The sequence below is a fragment of the Telopea speciosissima genome, chromosome 10 (assembly GCF_018873765.1).
Source record: "Telopea speciosissima isolate NSW1024214 ecotype Mountain lineage chromosome 10, Tspe_v1, whole genome shotgun sequence".
Lineage (NCBI taxonomy): Eukaryota > Viridiplantae > Streptophyta > Magnoliopsida > Proteales > Proteaceae > Telopea > Telopea speciosissima.
In genome coordinates, this window is record NC_057925.1 from 37,239,465 (window position 1) to 37,253,945 (window position 14,481).

Here is a 14,481-nt window from a genome sequence, read left to right on the forward strand (position 1 = left end):
TTCAAAATGTCAAAAATAGGCTGCACAATAAGAATCATGGCAAAAAAACAACTTCTGAGCCTCAAAACCAAAGTTCGAGTTAGTCTGGAGAAAGTACCAAGTTTCGACCAAGATATGGTTGAAACCGAGACAATCTTTGTTTCTGGTTGGTCGAAATCTAGGTTGAAACCAATATTTAGAACCTTGATCAGAAGTTTGGGACTAGTGGTGGTGAAGAATTTGATGATAAGAACCGGTATAGGAAATTAGTAGGGAAACTTATTTATTTAACAGTTACTAGACTTGACATGTCCTTTGTTGTTGGTGTTATTAGTCAGTTTATGCAATCACCAAAGAAGGTTCACTGGGAGGCAGCCTATCGTATCTTAAGGTATCTGAAGGGGGCTTCAGGGAAGTGGCTCATTTATTGTCCTCATAAAAACGTTTATTTGATAGGATTTTCCGATGCTGACTAGGCTGGTGCTGATGGCGATAGGATGTTTACTGCAGGATATTGCACATTTGTTGGTGGTAATCTAGTCACATGGAGGAGCAAGAAGCAAATAACTGTGGCTAGATCTAGTGCTGAGGCTGAGTATAGTGCGATGACTCATATTGCAGTCTGCAGCAGAGTTGATGTGGTTGAGATCGCTGATTCAAGAGTTGGGTTTTCCAGTTTTCCAACCTATGAAGATGTATGTGATATTCAAGTTGCTATCTACATTGCTAGAAACCCGGTGTTTCATGAGAGAAACAAGCACATTGAAGTTGACTGCCATTTTGTGCGGAACACTGTCATGAGGAAACTGATTGATACTCATTTTGTTTCTTTTGCTGATCTGCTTGGTGATATGTTACCAAGCCTTTGTTTGGTCCTGCTTCTGGAAAGAGTATTACAAACTGGGCATAGGTGACCTATATGCTCCAGCTTGAGGGAGAGTGTTAAAACATGTCCTATATGTACCGTGGGGATACATATTTTGTTATGTGTATATGTATGGGCGGTAGGCATGTTAGTCAGTTATATATATATAAATACACACATATATATATGTTAGTTATATGTCCAGAATACCGTAGGGGTATTCTGGACCTTTCTTCTTTCTTAGTTGTGTTTATTATTTCGTTTTAAGTCCCACATTGATTTTGTAATCTTTTGTATTCATTCATTATGATTATAAATAGAAGTGATTGGTGATCACATTGATTATCCAAGTCTTACCCTAATTCAGTCCTCTCTACATGGTATCAGAGCAGAATTCGAATTAGGGCCACCCATCATTAAATCTCGATCTCTCTTCTCTCTCCATCTCTCTCGGATTTCTCCTCTCCTTCCTCTCTCTTCTCCCTTGTTCTCTATTGTCACATAGGGCAGCACTGATGAGGTGATCATACGATCCAGTTGCTGCCCCCATTACCTCATGAATGATATTTAATTCTTCTCGATAAGAACCAGCCATTGCAGCCTGCTGAAATTGGATCTTCAGTTTTTTTTTGGGATTGCTTCTACTACTCATACAAGGAATCAACTCCACTTTTGAAGACCACAACCTGCCGGCAGTATTCCCTTTTGGTTCAAGTTCTTATCTCAGTTTTACAGCACTGTTTCAAGACCTCCTAGGATCGATCTTCATCAAATCAGGTTTTTTTAAAAACCCTGACAATTGTCGATCTAGGGGATTGGGCTCTCTATTAGTTCTGATTTTTTTGCATGCTTCTTCTCCACTTATAAGGAGTCATTCGAATGCTATTTGGGCCTCCACAGTTCTGGTTTTTTGTGAAGACTCCTTGAGATCGATTTCACCATCATCAGGGTTTTTTTTCAAAACCCTGACAACTATCGATCTTAGGGATTGCTGTTGATTATTGGATCTGTTTTTTTGAGGGTTATTTCCTCCATTATAAGGGCTATATTGACTTCAGTTGGGCTTATAATTCTGCAGTTTGGTGCTTTCTTATTCCCTTCATCGATCTCAACAAATCAGGGTTTTTTTCAAAACCCTGACCAATATCGATATAGGGATCCTACCTTGCTGCTGTTTCTGATTTTTTAGGACCTCATTCAGCCTAGTATTTGAAGACATTAGTGGACTTCTCTGCTGCCAGTATGGGTGACTCTACCAACTCTACGGCTACTTCTGTTCATGATGGCAATAACAAGACAGATTATCACAGCTTTCCACCTAACCCTATCAAACTGGATGGCTCAAATTACTTTCTATGGTCCAGATCAGCCTCCTTTGCCATTGCTGGTCGTGGCCTCACCGACCATATTGATGGCACTAGTGTTAAGCCCAGTGATAAAGGCCCTGCTCAGACTAAGTGGCTTGCCAATAATGGTGTTCTCATGTCCTACCTCATAGGCTCTATGACTTCACTTTACAAAGATAATTTTCTTCTTCTCGGATCTCGCCGACCAGATTTGGGCTGCTTGCAAGGAGACCTACGGGCAGCTTGGCAATGATGCCCAGGTTTATGAAATTCGAAAGAAGGTCCTTCACACTACTCAGGGAGACTTTTCTGTTTCGGACTACTATGCTACTCTCCGCAGCCTATGGCAACAGTTGGACCATTTCTCTGATTTTCACCCTTCTATAGTTGATGACATAGCTTCTTATAAGAAACATATGGACAAGATCAGGGTCTATGATTTTCTGGCTGGTTTAAATATGGAGTATGACCCCATTCGTGTTCAAGTATTGGGCCATCAACCTTTTCCCACACTTGAACACTCTTATGCATTGGTTTCTTTTGAGGAGAACCGCAGGGCTGCCATGTTACATCCTCCCATTACTGACAGATCTACTCTCAAGGCTGCTGCCCCCATCATTATTATACCTAGTGGCACTGCTTCTTTTGGTGATTCTCCTACGGGGACTGTCGTTTGTGAGTACCGTCACAAACCATATCACACCAAGGAGAAGTGCTGGAAACTTCATGGGAAACCAGCTGACTTTGAAGCAAAAAGAGCTGCCAAGACCAAGACCAAGACAAAGACCAAGGCCCATCAGACTGAGACTGTTACTACAGCCCCTACTACTGACACTGGTCTATCCCAGGATGGTCTACAAGCACTCCTACGTATACTGAGGTCTTCCGCTGCTGCTGCCTCTACTACATCAGCTACTGCCAATTCTTCCGCTCATTCAGGTTCACACTTTGCCCGGTCAGGTATTCCTTTTGGAGGTCATTGTGCTTCTGTAGCCTCCCATCCTTGGATCATAGATTCTGGGGCTACAGATCATATGACCGGTTCCTCTAGTTTGTTTCATAGATATTCTCCTACTTCTGGGAAGGACAAGGTCAAGGTAGCTGATGGTTCCCTTTTATCTATTTCTAGAAAGGGAATCATCAACTGCACTTCCTCTCTTCCATTAACTTCTGTTTTGCACATTCCTAATTTTACTACTAACCTTCTTTCCATTAGTAGTATTACTTGTGATCTTAACTGTAAAGTTACTTTCTTTCCTTCTCATTATGTGTTTCAGGATCTGACCTCTGGGAAGACGATTGGATTGGGTAAAGCGCACGGTGGGCTGTACCTGCTTGATGATGGTCGCTTCTCTCCACCACCATTACCTTCTCCACTACACCAGAACTCCATGGTCTCTTCTGAACTCTACCAGTGGAACTCTAGGTTAGGTCACCCCCCTTTAGGAATTTTAGCACATTTATTTCCTAGTTTGGTCACCCTACATACTAAGGATGACTTTTTTTGTGAGGCGTGTGTTCTGGCCAAACAGACACGTTCAAATTATCCTATTTCAAATAAAAGAAGTTCTTCTTGTTTTCAGTTAGTGCATTCTGATGTTTGGGGCCCTAATCGTAAACCCTCTATTTCTGGCCATCGGTGGTTTGTATCTTTCATTGATTGTCATTCTAGGAACACATGGGTCTATCTCTTGCACACAAAAAATCAAGTTTTTTCATGCTTTCAGCACTTTCATAAAATGGTCCAAACTCAGTTCTAGGCTACTCTCAAAATATTGAGAAGTGATAATGGAGCAGAGTATAAAGAATCACAATTTCAAAAATATTTGGCTGACCATGGAATCATTCATCAGACTAGTTGTGTTGATACCCCTGCCTAGAATGGTGTGGCAGAAAGGAAAAACCGCCACTTGTTAGAAATGGCCAGAGCATTAATGTTTGCGAGGAATGTCCCGTCTCAATATTGGGGGGATGCGGTTATCACGGTAGCCTATCTCATCAATAGGCTGCCATCTCGGGTACTTCACTCCTGTAGCCCCTCTGATGTTTTAATTGGTAATTCCTCCTTTATTGTGCCTCCCAAGGTGTTTGGTTGTGTGTGTTATGCTCGAGATACTAAATCTCCCAGCAAACTTGAACCTCGGGGACTCCGTTGTATTTTCTTGGGTTATTCTCTAACCCAGAAAGGCTATAAATGTTACCATCCCCCTTCCCGCCGTACCATGGTTAGCATGGATGTTGTTTTCCATGAGTCCCTTTCTTATTATTCTTCGCCACCTCTTCAGGGGGAGAGTGCTGGTGAAGATGTGGCTTTCGAGATTCCTCTACCTGAGGAGCCTCTGGCTGCCCAGCCCTCTTTACCACCCACGGCTGCTGTCCAGCCCCTTTTGGATGCTGCGCATCCACCTTTGGATGCTGCCCATTCTACTTTGGAGACTTTCCAACAACCTCTGGCTGTTCCTCCCTCACCTAATGGGAATCCTTTACAGGGGGAGACCATAGAAAATAGTGTTGTTAATATTCCTACTCAGGGGGAGCAGACTCCGGTCTAGAGAACTATTGGTGAATTTCAGAAGAGAATTGACAACTCCAACATGATCACCTATACAAGGGGAAGATCCACAAGAGGGCATTGCATCCCACTATAGCACTAGTACCCATCCAATTGCCCTCGCATACGATCCTACATCTCCTGGTAATCCATCTCCTTCCGACCTACCTATTGCACTTCGCAAAGGTACTAGGACTTGCACTTTGCATCCCATATCTCAGTTTGTTTCGTATAACTCTCTTTCTCCCTCTTTTCATGCATTTGTATCTTCTCTTTCCTCTGTTTCGGTTCCTATAAATTGGCAGGAAGCATCTACAGATGGAAAGTGGAAGACAACAATGTTGGAAGAAATGAGAGCACTACACAAAAATAATACTTGGGATCTTGTGGCTCTTCCTCCAGGGAAAAAACTAGTGGGCTGTAGATGGGTCTTCGTAGTTAAATAGAAGGCTGATGGTTCGGTGGACAGGTATAAGGCACGTTTGGTTGCAAAGGGGTTCACTCAGACTTGTGGAGTTGACTATCAGGAGACCTTTGCACCAGTGGCAAAGCTCAACACCGTCAGGGTGTTATTATCTTGTGCTGTAAATCTTGGGTGGGATCTTCAGCAGTTAGATGTCAAAAATGCCTTTCTCCATGGGGAGCTTGAGGAGGAGGTATATATGGACATTCCACCTGGTTTCTCTGATGACAAGACTAAGGGCAAGGTTTGTAAATTGAAGCGTGCCCTTTATGGCTTGAAGCAGTCACCCAGGGCCTGGTTTGGCAGATTTCATAAGGCTATGATTTCAGCAGGTTACAAGCAGAGCAATGCTGATCACACTTTGTTTATCAGACGACTTGGTGACAAGGTTACTCTTCTCATAGTCTATGTGGATGAGATTGTGATCACTGGTAATGATGATGCTGCAATCAGGGATTTGAAAATTCTTCTTGGCCGTGAGTTTGAGGTTAAAGATCTTGGTCCCCTAAAATATTTTCTAGGGATAGAAGTTGCTCGATCTTCAAAGGGCATCTTTCTTTCTCAAAGAAAATATGTCCTTGATCTATTGACTGAGACAGGGCTACTTGGCTGTCATCCTTCAGATACTCCTATGGAAGCTACTACAGAACTTAGGGAGAAAGAGGGTGAGCCGGTTGACAAGGGTGCCTATCAGCGGTTAGTAGGCAAACTAATCTACCTTTCCCACACACGCCCTGACATTGCAGTTGTTGTGAGTTTGGTGAGTCAGTTCATGCATGATCCATATTCCTCTCATATGGATGTGGTCCGTCGTATTTTGAGGTATTTGAAGTCTGCTCCAGGAAAGGGAATTCTTCTATCTGCCAATGGTCACTTGAATGTTGAAGCCTATACTGATGCCGATTGGGCTGGTTCTCCTGGCAGGAAATCTATCTCTGGCTATTGTTCCTTTGTGGGTGGAAGCCTTGTCACATGGCGGAGCAAAAAGCAGAATGTTGTGGCGAGGTCTAGTGCTGAGCCGAGTTCCGTGCAATGGCACAAGGAATTTGTGAGCTTCTGTGGCTTAGAGGATTATTGCAGGATATTGGTGTTGCTGTCCATCTTCCAATGATGCTTTATTGTGACAATAAAGCAGCCAGTAGCATTGCTCATAACCCTGTCCAGCATGATCGTACTAAACATGTGGAGGTTGACTGACATTTCATCAAGGAGAAGCTTGAAGCTGGCCTCGTTTGTGTTCCCTTTGTGAAGTCTACTGATCAGCAAGCTGATGTGTTCACTGAGGGATTGAGTAGCAAGCTGTTTCATCCTATCTTAGTCAAGTTGGGCATGCATGATATATATGCTCCAACTTGAGGGGGAGTGTTAGTTATATGTCCAGAATACCGTAGGGGTATTCTGGACCTTTCTTCTTTCTTAGTTGTGTTTATTATTTCGTTTTAACTTTGATTTTGTAATCTTTTTTATTCATTCATTATGATTATAAATAGAAGTGCTTGGTGATCACATTGATTATCCAAGTCTTACCCTAATTCAGTCCTCTCTACAATATATATATTTATTTACTTATTTATTTATTTATATTTCTATTTATATTGTTTCCTAGTTAGTCTCATTCTTCAATTATAACTAGGAATAGGGAAGCTTCTAGGCTTTTCTCTTTCATGTAATTGCTGCTTTTATATAAACACGATAGGGGGGACAGCTGAGAGTCACGATTCTGCTGTTCTCTTTGCCAGTCTCACCTTCTTCTTCCTCTTTTTCTTGTGTGATTACTCGTGTCTAGTTTCTGATATTGTTACAACCTGTAACTGTAAGAGTTATATCATCGAAAAAAAGTCTTTGCCAATAAATAGGTCAGTTGTGGATAGCAACTGACCTGAAGTAGGGAGATTGTATGATTGAATCTGTTACACTATTCCTATGCTCCTTTCTTTCATCCTATATTCAACTGAAAATGCACTAGGAACCACTAGGAATTTAAGCGTGTCAGATTGGCTGGGTTAGCAATTTGAAGGGCTGGGCTTAGTATGGAATATTAGGAACTTATCCCTGATCTAGTCGGTATTGGTCAACAATGTTAGGCTATTAATAGAGGCCCAGCCTGTTTTGGAGTATTAACAAGTCCATCAACCAGGCTCCTTGGGTCAAGTGAAAATTACCACACCTATAGACCTGGGTTGCATAATTAGTATCATGTATTTGAGGCATTGCATCATTTCCTCATATATAGTATGCCAACTGCTTTGGCATGTGTGTGATAATCTAGATTTATTAGGCTTGTGAGATAAATTGACAATTATTTTGATGCTATACTATACAAGTTATTACAGTGGTAAGTGAAACATCCGTCTTTGATATGGACTTTTCTCTTCTGTGCAGACTGTTTGGGACAGGTTGCATATATGGTTGCAGGAACGATGCCGAAAGGTTCAGTTTTTTTTGCCATGCAGCTCTTGAGTTTCTTCACCAAAGTGGATGGAATCCTGTGAGTTCTATGATTCGATTCATTTTTTCATGGGTGTTGTTTCTAAGTCTGCTTTTAACTGGCTCAATTATTTCCTAGTTGGGTGATTAAACTGAAGGTGGATAGATTATCCAGTTGTGTAACTGTTGAGATCCTATGGCTATCAGTAGTTGGCCTGATTTGGTGTGTGGGGTCATCAAGGGGTGGGTCATGAACCAAGGGATTTTTTGATCATGCAATTTGGTTTCTATTATGTATGTTGGTACCGACTTCCAATGATATTTGTTCCGCTGCTTACTTATAGTCAGGGATTCCTGGTATTTGGATTTGAGTATTTTGTTTTGCCACTGGTGTGGTTCCAAGCGGTTTTCCTCCTTAGGCTTCATTTTCTGTTCCAAAACTAGGTCTAAACTTATCTGCTTGTGCTAGTCACGAACTTCAGATCTGATGGCTGGGAGGCACCCTCCTCCTTCATTTTTATCAATGTATGTGTTCGCCTGAGGGGTGGACAGGAAATCCGAGGGGCTTAGACGGATCTTTATATTGTGTAATTTTACATGTGAGCATGCATGGGTGCAGTGGAGGGTGGTGTTTATGTGCAACATCTAAGACCCAGTCCAGCCTTCTTCAACCCATTTTGGCAATTGGAGATGGGGGCAAGTACTTAATCTGCTGGAAGCCATTGGGTTAGAACTGGCCAAGGAAATCTTTCATTATGGACAAATGACCTCTCTTGGTTCGTTGGAGCTGGTGTTGACCCACCTGCTTTGGTGACCAGGTCACAGGGTCTGTGTTGATCCAACACAGCCAACCTGGGTCTCATGGCCCTTGTTACATGTGCAGTTAAATGCATGCATATTGTTCATAACTTGCACATGAAACATTTATCTCTTTCTCAGTTTGTTTTTTTGTCCTTCACTAGGTTATGTATCTTAAATAATAATTTCATGGTGAGCAGGATATTTTACATTGCCATGATTGGTCTAGCGCACCTGTTGCATGGTTATTTAAGGACTATTATATGCATTACAGTCTCAGTAAAGCTCGTGTTGTCTTCACTATTCATAACCTCGAGTTTGGAGCTCACTTAATTGGGAAAGCAATGGAGTACTCAGATATGGCTACAACTGTTAGTATCTCGTTCAGAGCTACAATATCTTAAAAGACTTTTGGATGGCAGCTTAGAATGTTGCTTGTTTATTGAAATTAAAATTTCTTTTGTTGAAGCTCTATTTTTAATCATTGTAATTTGTATTTCAGTTCCATTACTCTCTCATTGTCTCACCTTTGGCATCTTATTTTCTGATCCACTCTCTTTGGAGTATGGAATGGAATTAGATCAACTTGTTTCGTATCCTTTTATTGCTAATACTTCCATTGTGTGTATTAACTGGTGATTTCATGTGTTATTCTTGTTAATTTCCTTTTCTTTTTATAGATAAGTTAGGTGTGAAGACTGTAACAGAGTATAGGTGAAGACAACCAGAACCGAGAATGGAGGAAGAAGAGAGAAAGAGGAGAGAACTGTTAAATTGATCAGTCTCCCTCATAATGCTTGAATTTATAATCTCAAATTACAATAGAAAGGGGAACTCCTAATCAGATTAGGAATTCCTAGTCATGATAGGATTCCAAGTTACAATAGGAAAAGAACCATGAAATAAAACTAGAACTACAACTAACAACTCAAACTGAAACTAAGACTAACAACTCACAGTAGAATTAGGACTTGACATAATTAGAAACTAGGACTCCAACTAGGACTAGGAAAATAGAAGATACACATATCAATCAAGTCACTGTTCACGTGAATAGTGTCACGTGAACAGTACTTCAACACTCCCCCTCAAGCTGGAGCGTACAAATCACTTAGACCTAGCTTGGTACAACTTCGACGAAAAGTAGGTCCAAATAGAGCCTTTGTAAACATATCACCAAGTTGATTGGTAGTAGAGACAAACGGAGTAGCAATTAACTTCTTCATAACAGCATCCCGAACAAAGTGACAATCAACCTCAATGTGCTTGGTCCTTTCATGAAATACAGGATTACTTGCAATATAGATGGCGGCTTGATTATCACAAAACATTTGCATAGGCTGAGTGATGGGAAATCCCAATTCTTGGAGCAATTACCCACATCAATTCAGTTGTAGTATGTGCCATTGCTCGATATTCAGCTTCAGCACTTGATCGAGCAACAGTTGTTTGTTTCTTGCTTTTCCATGTGATCAAATTACCACCCACGAAGGTACAAAAGCCAGTAGTAGAACGCCTATCACCAACAGCACCTGCCCAATCAGCATCAGAAAACCCAACCAGATTAGCATTCCGATTAGGTCGATAAATAAGACCTTTATCAGGAGCACTCTTCAGATAGCGCAATACATGGCAAGCAGCATCCCAATGAATTTTCTTTGGACACTGCATAAATTGACTAATAACCCCAACAACAAAGGATATATTCGGACGAGTGACTATAAGGTAAAGGAGTTTGCCAACTAATCTTCTATATCGATGAACATCTGAAAAATCCTCACCCTCAATGGACCTAAGTTTCTGATGGGGATCCATGGGAGTATCTGCTGGTTTGGAAGCAAGCATTCCAGTGTCAGTCAGAAGGTCATGAATATATTTCCTTTGAGATAGGCTAATACCTTTCTTGCTTCGCAAAACCTCAATACCAAGAAAATACTCGAAAACTCCCAAGTCCTTCATCTGAAAGTGTTGATGAAAGAAGCATCATTACTAAATATAATAATTTCATCCACATAAACTACCATCACCACCACTTTTGAATTCTGACGGCGAACAAAAACAGAGTGGTCAGAATAACACTGTGAAAATCCTACCTGAGTAACAATGGAGCTGAACTTATCAAACCATGCTCTTGGAGATTGTTTCAACCCAGAACTTGCCTTACGAAGCTTACAGACTTTGGTAGACTCCCCCCCCCCTGAACAACATACCTGGGAGGTTGCTCCATATAAACCTCCTCTTGAAGATCACCATAGAGAAAAGCATTTTTGATATCCATTTGATATAAGGGACATTCAAAATTAACAGCCAAAGAAATAAGGATCCGAACGGAGTTTAGACGAGCAACAGGAGAAAAAGTCTCAAAGTAATCCACACCATATGTTTGAGTATAGCCTTAGCAACTAAGCGGGCCTTCAGCCGCTCAACGGAACCATCTGGGTTGTATTTGATAGAAACACCCACCGACACTTAAGATCCTTCCCAGCAGGTAATGAAACTAGAGTCTAGGTATTGCAAGATAACAATGCATCCATCTCTGTGTCCATGGCAGCTTTCCAACCAGGGTGAGAGAATGCCTCATGGTGGGTGTGAAGGATAAAGTTAGTAGTAGACAATGCAGAAGCAAGTGGGTAATGGGAAGGAAGATGAGAAATAGAAACATAGTGCTCAATAGGATAAACAGTTAAGGATTTTTGGGTACAAGAGCGAGTACCTTTACGAACAGCAATAGGTAAGTCGATGGAGCCTTCAGCATCAGAATCAGATTGAATGTCGGGCTGATCGGTGTCCGCTTATCACTTGGCAAGACCGGAATAGTAGGTGTTGTGGGTAATGGAGCAGGAGGCGGTACAGGTGGCGGAATAGTGGTGGCTGGTATAGGTGTAGTGGTGGAAGGTAAGGGCGGTGGTCGACGTCGCCGACGGTTATAAACTTCAATTGGTGAATGAATAGGAATAGTGACATATATGGGTGGACCTAGAGGATCTTCATTGTTCATAGTAGATGTTACAGTAGAAAAAAAATAGGGAGTATTTTCAAAAAATGTGACATCTGCACTAATAAATTGTTTGTTGGAAATGGGATCAAAACATTTATACGCTTTTTAGGTACGAGAATAACCAAGAAAAAGACATTTAATAGAACGAGGAGATAGTTTATCAATGGTGGGATGAAGAATGTGAACAAAACACACACAACCAAAAACATGTGGTGGAGAAGAAAACAAAGGACTATCAAGATGAAGAATAGAAAACGGAATTTTATTTTGTAAAACAGAGGATGGCATACGATTAATAAGATAACAGGCAGGAAGAACGGCATCACACCAAAAACGTTTGGGGACATTCATGTGAATCATAATAGATCTGGCAACTTCGAGTAAGTGCCGATTTTTGCGTTCGGCTACCCCATTTTGTTGTGAGTGTATGAGCAACTAGCTTGGTGAATAATACCATGGGTGACGCAAAAATCAGAAATCTCAGTTTGAGTATACTCCAAAGCATTATCTGAACGAAAAACTCGAATGGATGTAGCAAATTGAGTTTTTATTTCGTGATAAAAATTTTTAAATACAGTAAGAAATTGAGTCCGGTCTTTTAAAAAATAAACCCAAGTGGAGCGAGAATAATCGTCCATGAGACTAACAAAATAAGAAAACCCTAACCTATTACAAACTCTACACGGACCCCAAATGTCAGAATGAACTAAAGAAAACAATGAAGAACTTCTAGGTAAAGTGCGAGCAGGAAAAGAGGCACGATGATGTTTGCCTAGTTCACCAGCCTCACATTCAAGGTGAGATGTGGACTTGCAACTAGGGACCATTAATTGGAGTTTAGGTAAGGATGGATGACCAAGCCGGAGATGCCATTGCATGGGGGATGGTATGGTAGTGGATGTCGCAGCAGTGGAAGGTCTGGTGCCATCCAAGTAATACAGTCCATCACGCTCAAGCCCTCCACCAATCTTCTTCCTTGTCTGAAGGTCCTGAAAAACACAATAAGAAGGATAGAAAGTTACAGAAAAGTTAAGGGACTTAGTAAGTTGACTAACAGATACAAGGTTAAAAGGTAATTTAGGAACATGAAGAACAGGAGAGAAGGTCATGGAAGATGTTGGAGTAACAGTTCCATGGCCCGTTATCTTAGTAGAGGATCCATCAGCAAAGATAACATTGGAAGGGGTTTGAACGGAATTTATGGAAGAAAATAAACTTGACTTACCAGTCATGTGACATGAAGCACCTGAATCGATAAGCCATGAAGTAGAAGAAGGGAAAAATGCAGCATTACCTTTATAAGCTAGAGTGGCGGTAGAGGTGGAGGCAGATGCAGCTTCAAGGTGTTGGAGGCTTTTGACTAGCTGGTTGTAATCATCACGAGACACAGATGAAGTAGTTGGACTCTGGATCATGTCACTGGTGGTTTTCTCATTAGCAGTGTCAGAGGTGGCAGCATTGGCTAGTTCATTCGCCCACTCAGGTTTTCCATGCTTGGCCCAACAAGTATCCACAGTATGATTTGGTTTGCCACAATGAGTGCATTGGCGGGCAGATTTGTCAATATATTGAGGTCCTGTACCTCGTCCACCAGAGCCAGAGCCACGGCTACGGCCTCTAAATTGGCCACGACCATGTTCCCGTCCAGGAGTAGCAACAAATGCTGAGTTGTCCTTGGGAATATTGTTAGGCTTGGAGGAATTAGCCAGACGGTTGAGACGAGAAAAAACTTCATTGAGAGAAGGAACCTTCTCTGCTGTAAGTAACTGACTCTTCACAGACTGGTAGTCAGGATGTAGCCCAGCAAGAAATTTTGCAACATGGAACTCAGCTCTTTATTGCTTTAACTGATCCAGATTAGTAGTCAAGGGTTGGTGTATCTGCAGTTCTTCGACCATGCCCTTATAACTGGCAAAATACTCATTCAAGGTTTTATCTCCTTGTTGGAAGGTAAAAAGTTTCTCATATAGATCATACATACGGGAGATATTCCTTTCTTGAGAGAAGCTTTCACGTAAGTCATTCCAGACATCCTTACCAAGAGTGTGACACATCACATTGGAAGCAATAACAGGTTCAACACTGTTCCAAAGCCATATCTTTATAATAGAATTTTCACGCATCCACTCCTAATGAGCTGTAAATGTGGTAGGATCCTTAGGATCACGATTAGGAGGATCATCTGTAATATATTTCAGTTTGCCCTTGGCATGTATGTAAGCTTGTACTGCCTGGGTCCATAACAAATAATTTGAAACTCCAGATAGTTTAATGGTGGTAATCTGTACTTGGACATTGTCCGATGGTGGTTTAGGATCAGCCATCAAGTCCAAAAAGTAATAGCAGCAGCAAAGTAATCGGCTCTTGAACAGAACCTGGTTAGGTTTATGATGTAGCATCTGATATGGCAGATCGGGTGGACCATGATCGCAACCACCCCAAAGAGCTTAGGCGTTCCACACGGATTCTCCAACCGTCCCAACGCCTTCGCCACGTCACCTAGGCACCACATCAGTTCTTGGAGCACAAGTCATTGGGGTCTAGCATATCTTTTAGATTCTTAGAGTATTTGCTTTCCTATTTACTAGTTTCCATATGTACGTAGAATTATTCGCTTTCCTATTTACTAGTTTCCTTATGTGCTTAGGATCTCTTATGTAATGCAACTTGGGTTGCAAGTTTTAATAGTTTAGGAAAGCTTCCATTATTCCTAGTTTCTATTTTCCCTTCTTACCATATATTTGTAATCAGTTTATGGGCTTTAAATCCCCATCCATGGAATGAAATTGAAGAAGATTTTGAAAGCCATTGAATGTGCAGCCTAGCTCCATCGATCCTTGAAGAGATCACCTTCCTCAGGCCTTAAAGAGCCTCCCCAACGACAGCCTTGAAGAGCTGTCCGCTCCTAGAAGAGAGCCACCACCCACAGCCTAGAAGAGCCGCAGCCCCTCTCCACCATCTCACCTCCATTGTTCCACCTTCTCTCCCTCTCATTCTCGTCCCTCTCCATCTCTCTCTCCCATTCACGCTACCCTCCATCTTACCGCCCTCTCA

General features: G+C 41.7%; 1 protein-coding gene across 1 annotated transcript in view; it reads left to right on the forward strand.

Moving 5' to 3' along the window:
• The window catches only part of LOC122643527 (starch synthase 3, chloroplastic/amyloplastic-like), a 114,926-nt gene that overhangs the window by 48,554 nt on the left and 51,891 nt on the right, over positions 1–14,481 (forward strand). The window contains exons 9-10 of the mRNA XM_043837144.1: positions 7,587–7,692; positions 8,630–8,800. Of these exons, the coding sequence (XP_043693079.1) occupies positions 7,587–7,692; positions 8,630–8,800 (277 nt within the window). The remainder of the gene's footprint in view (positions 1–7,586; positions 7,693–8,629; positions 8,801–14,481) is intronic.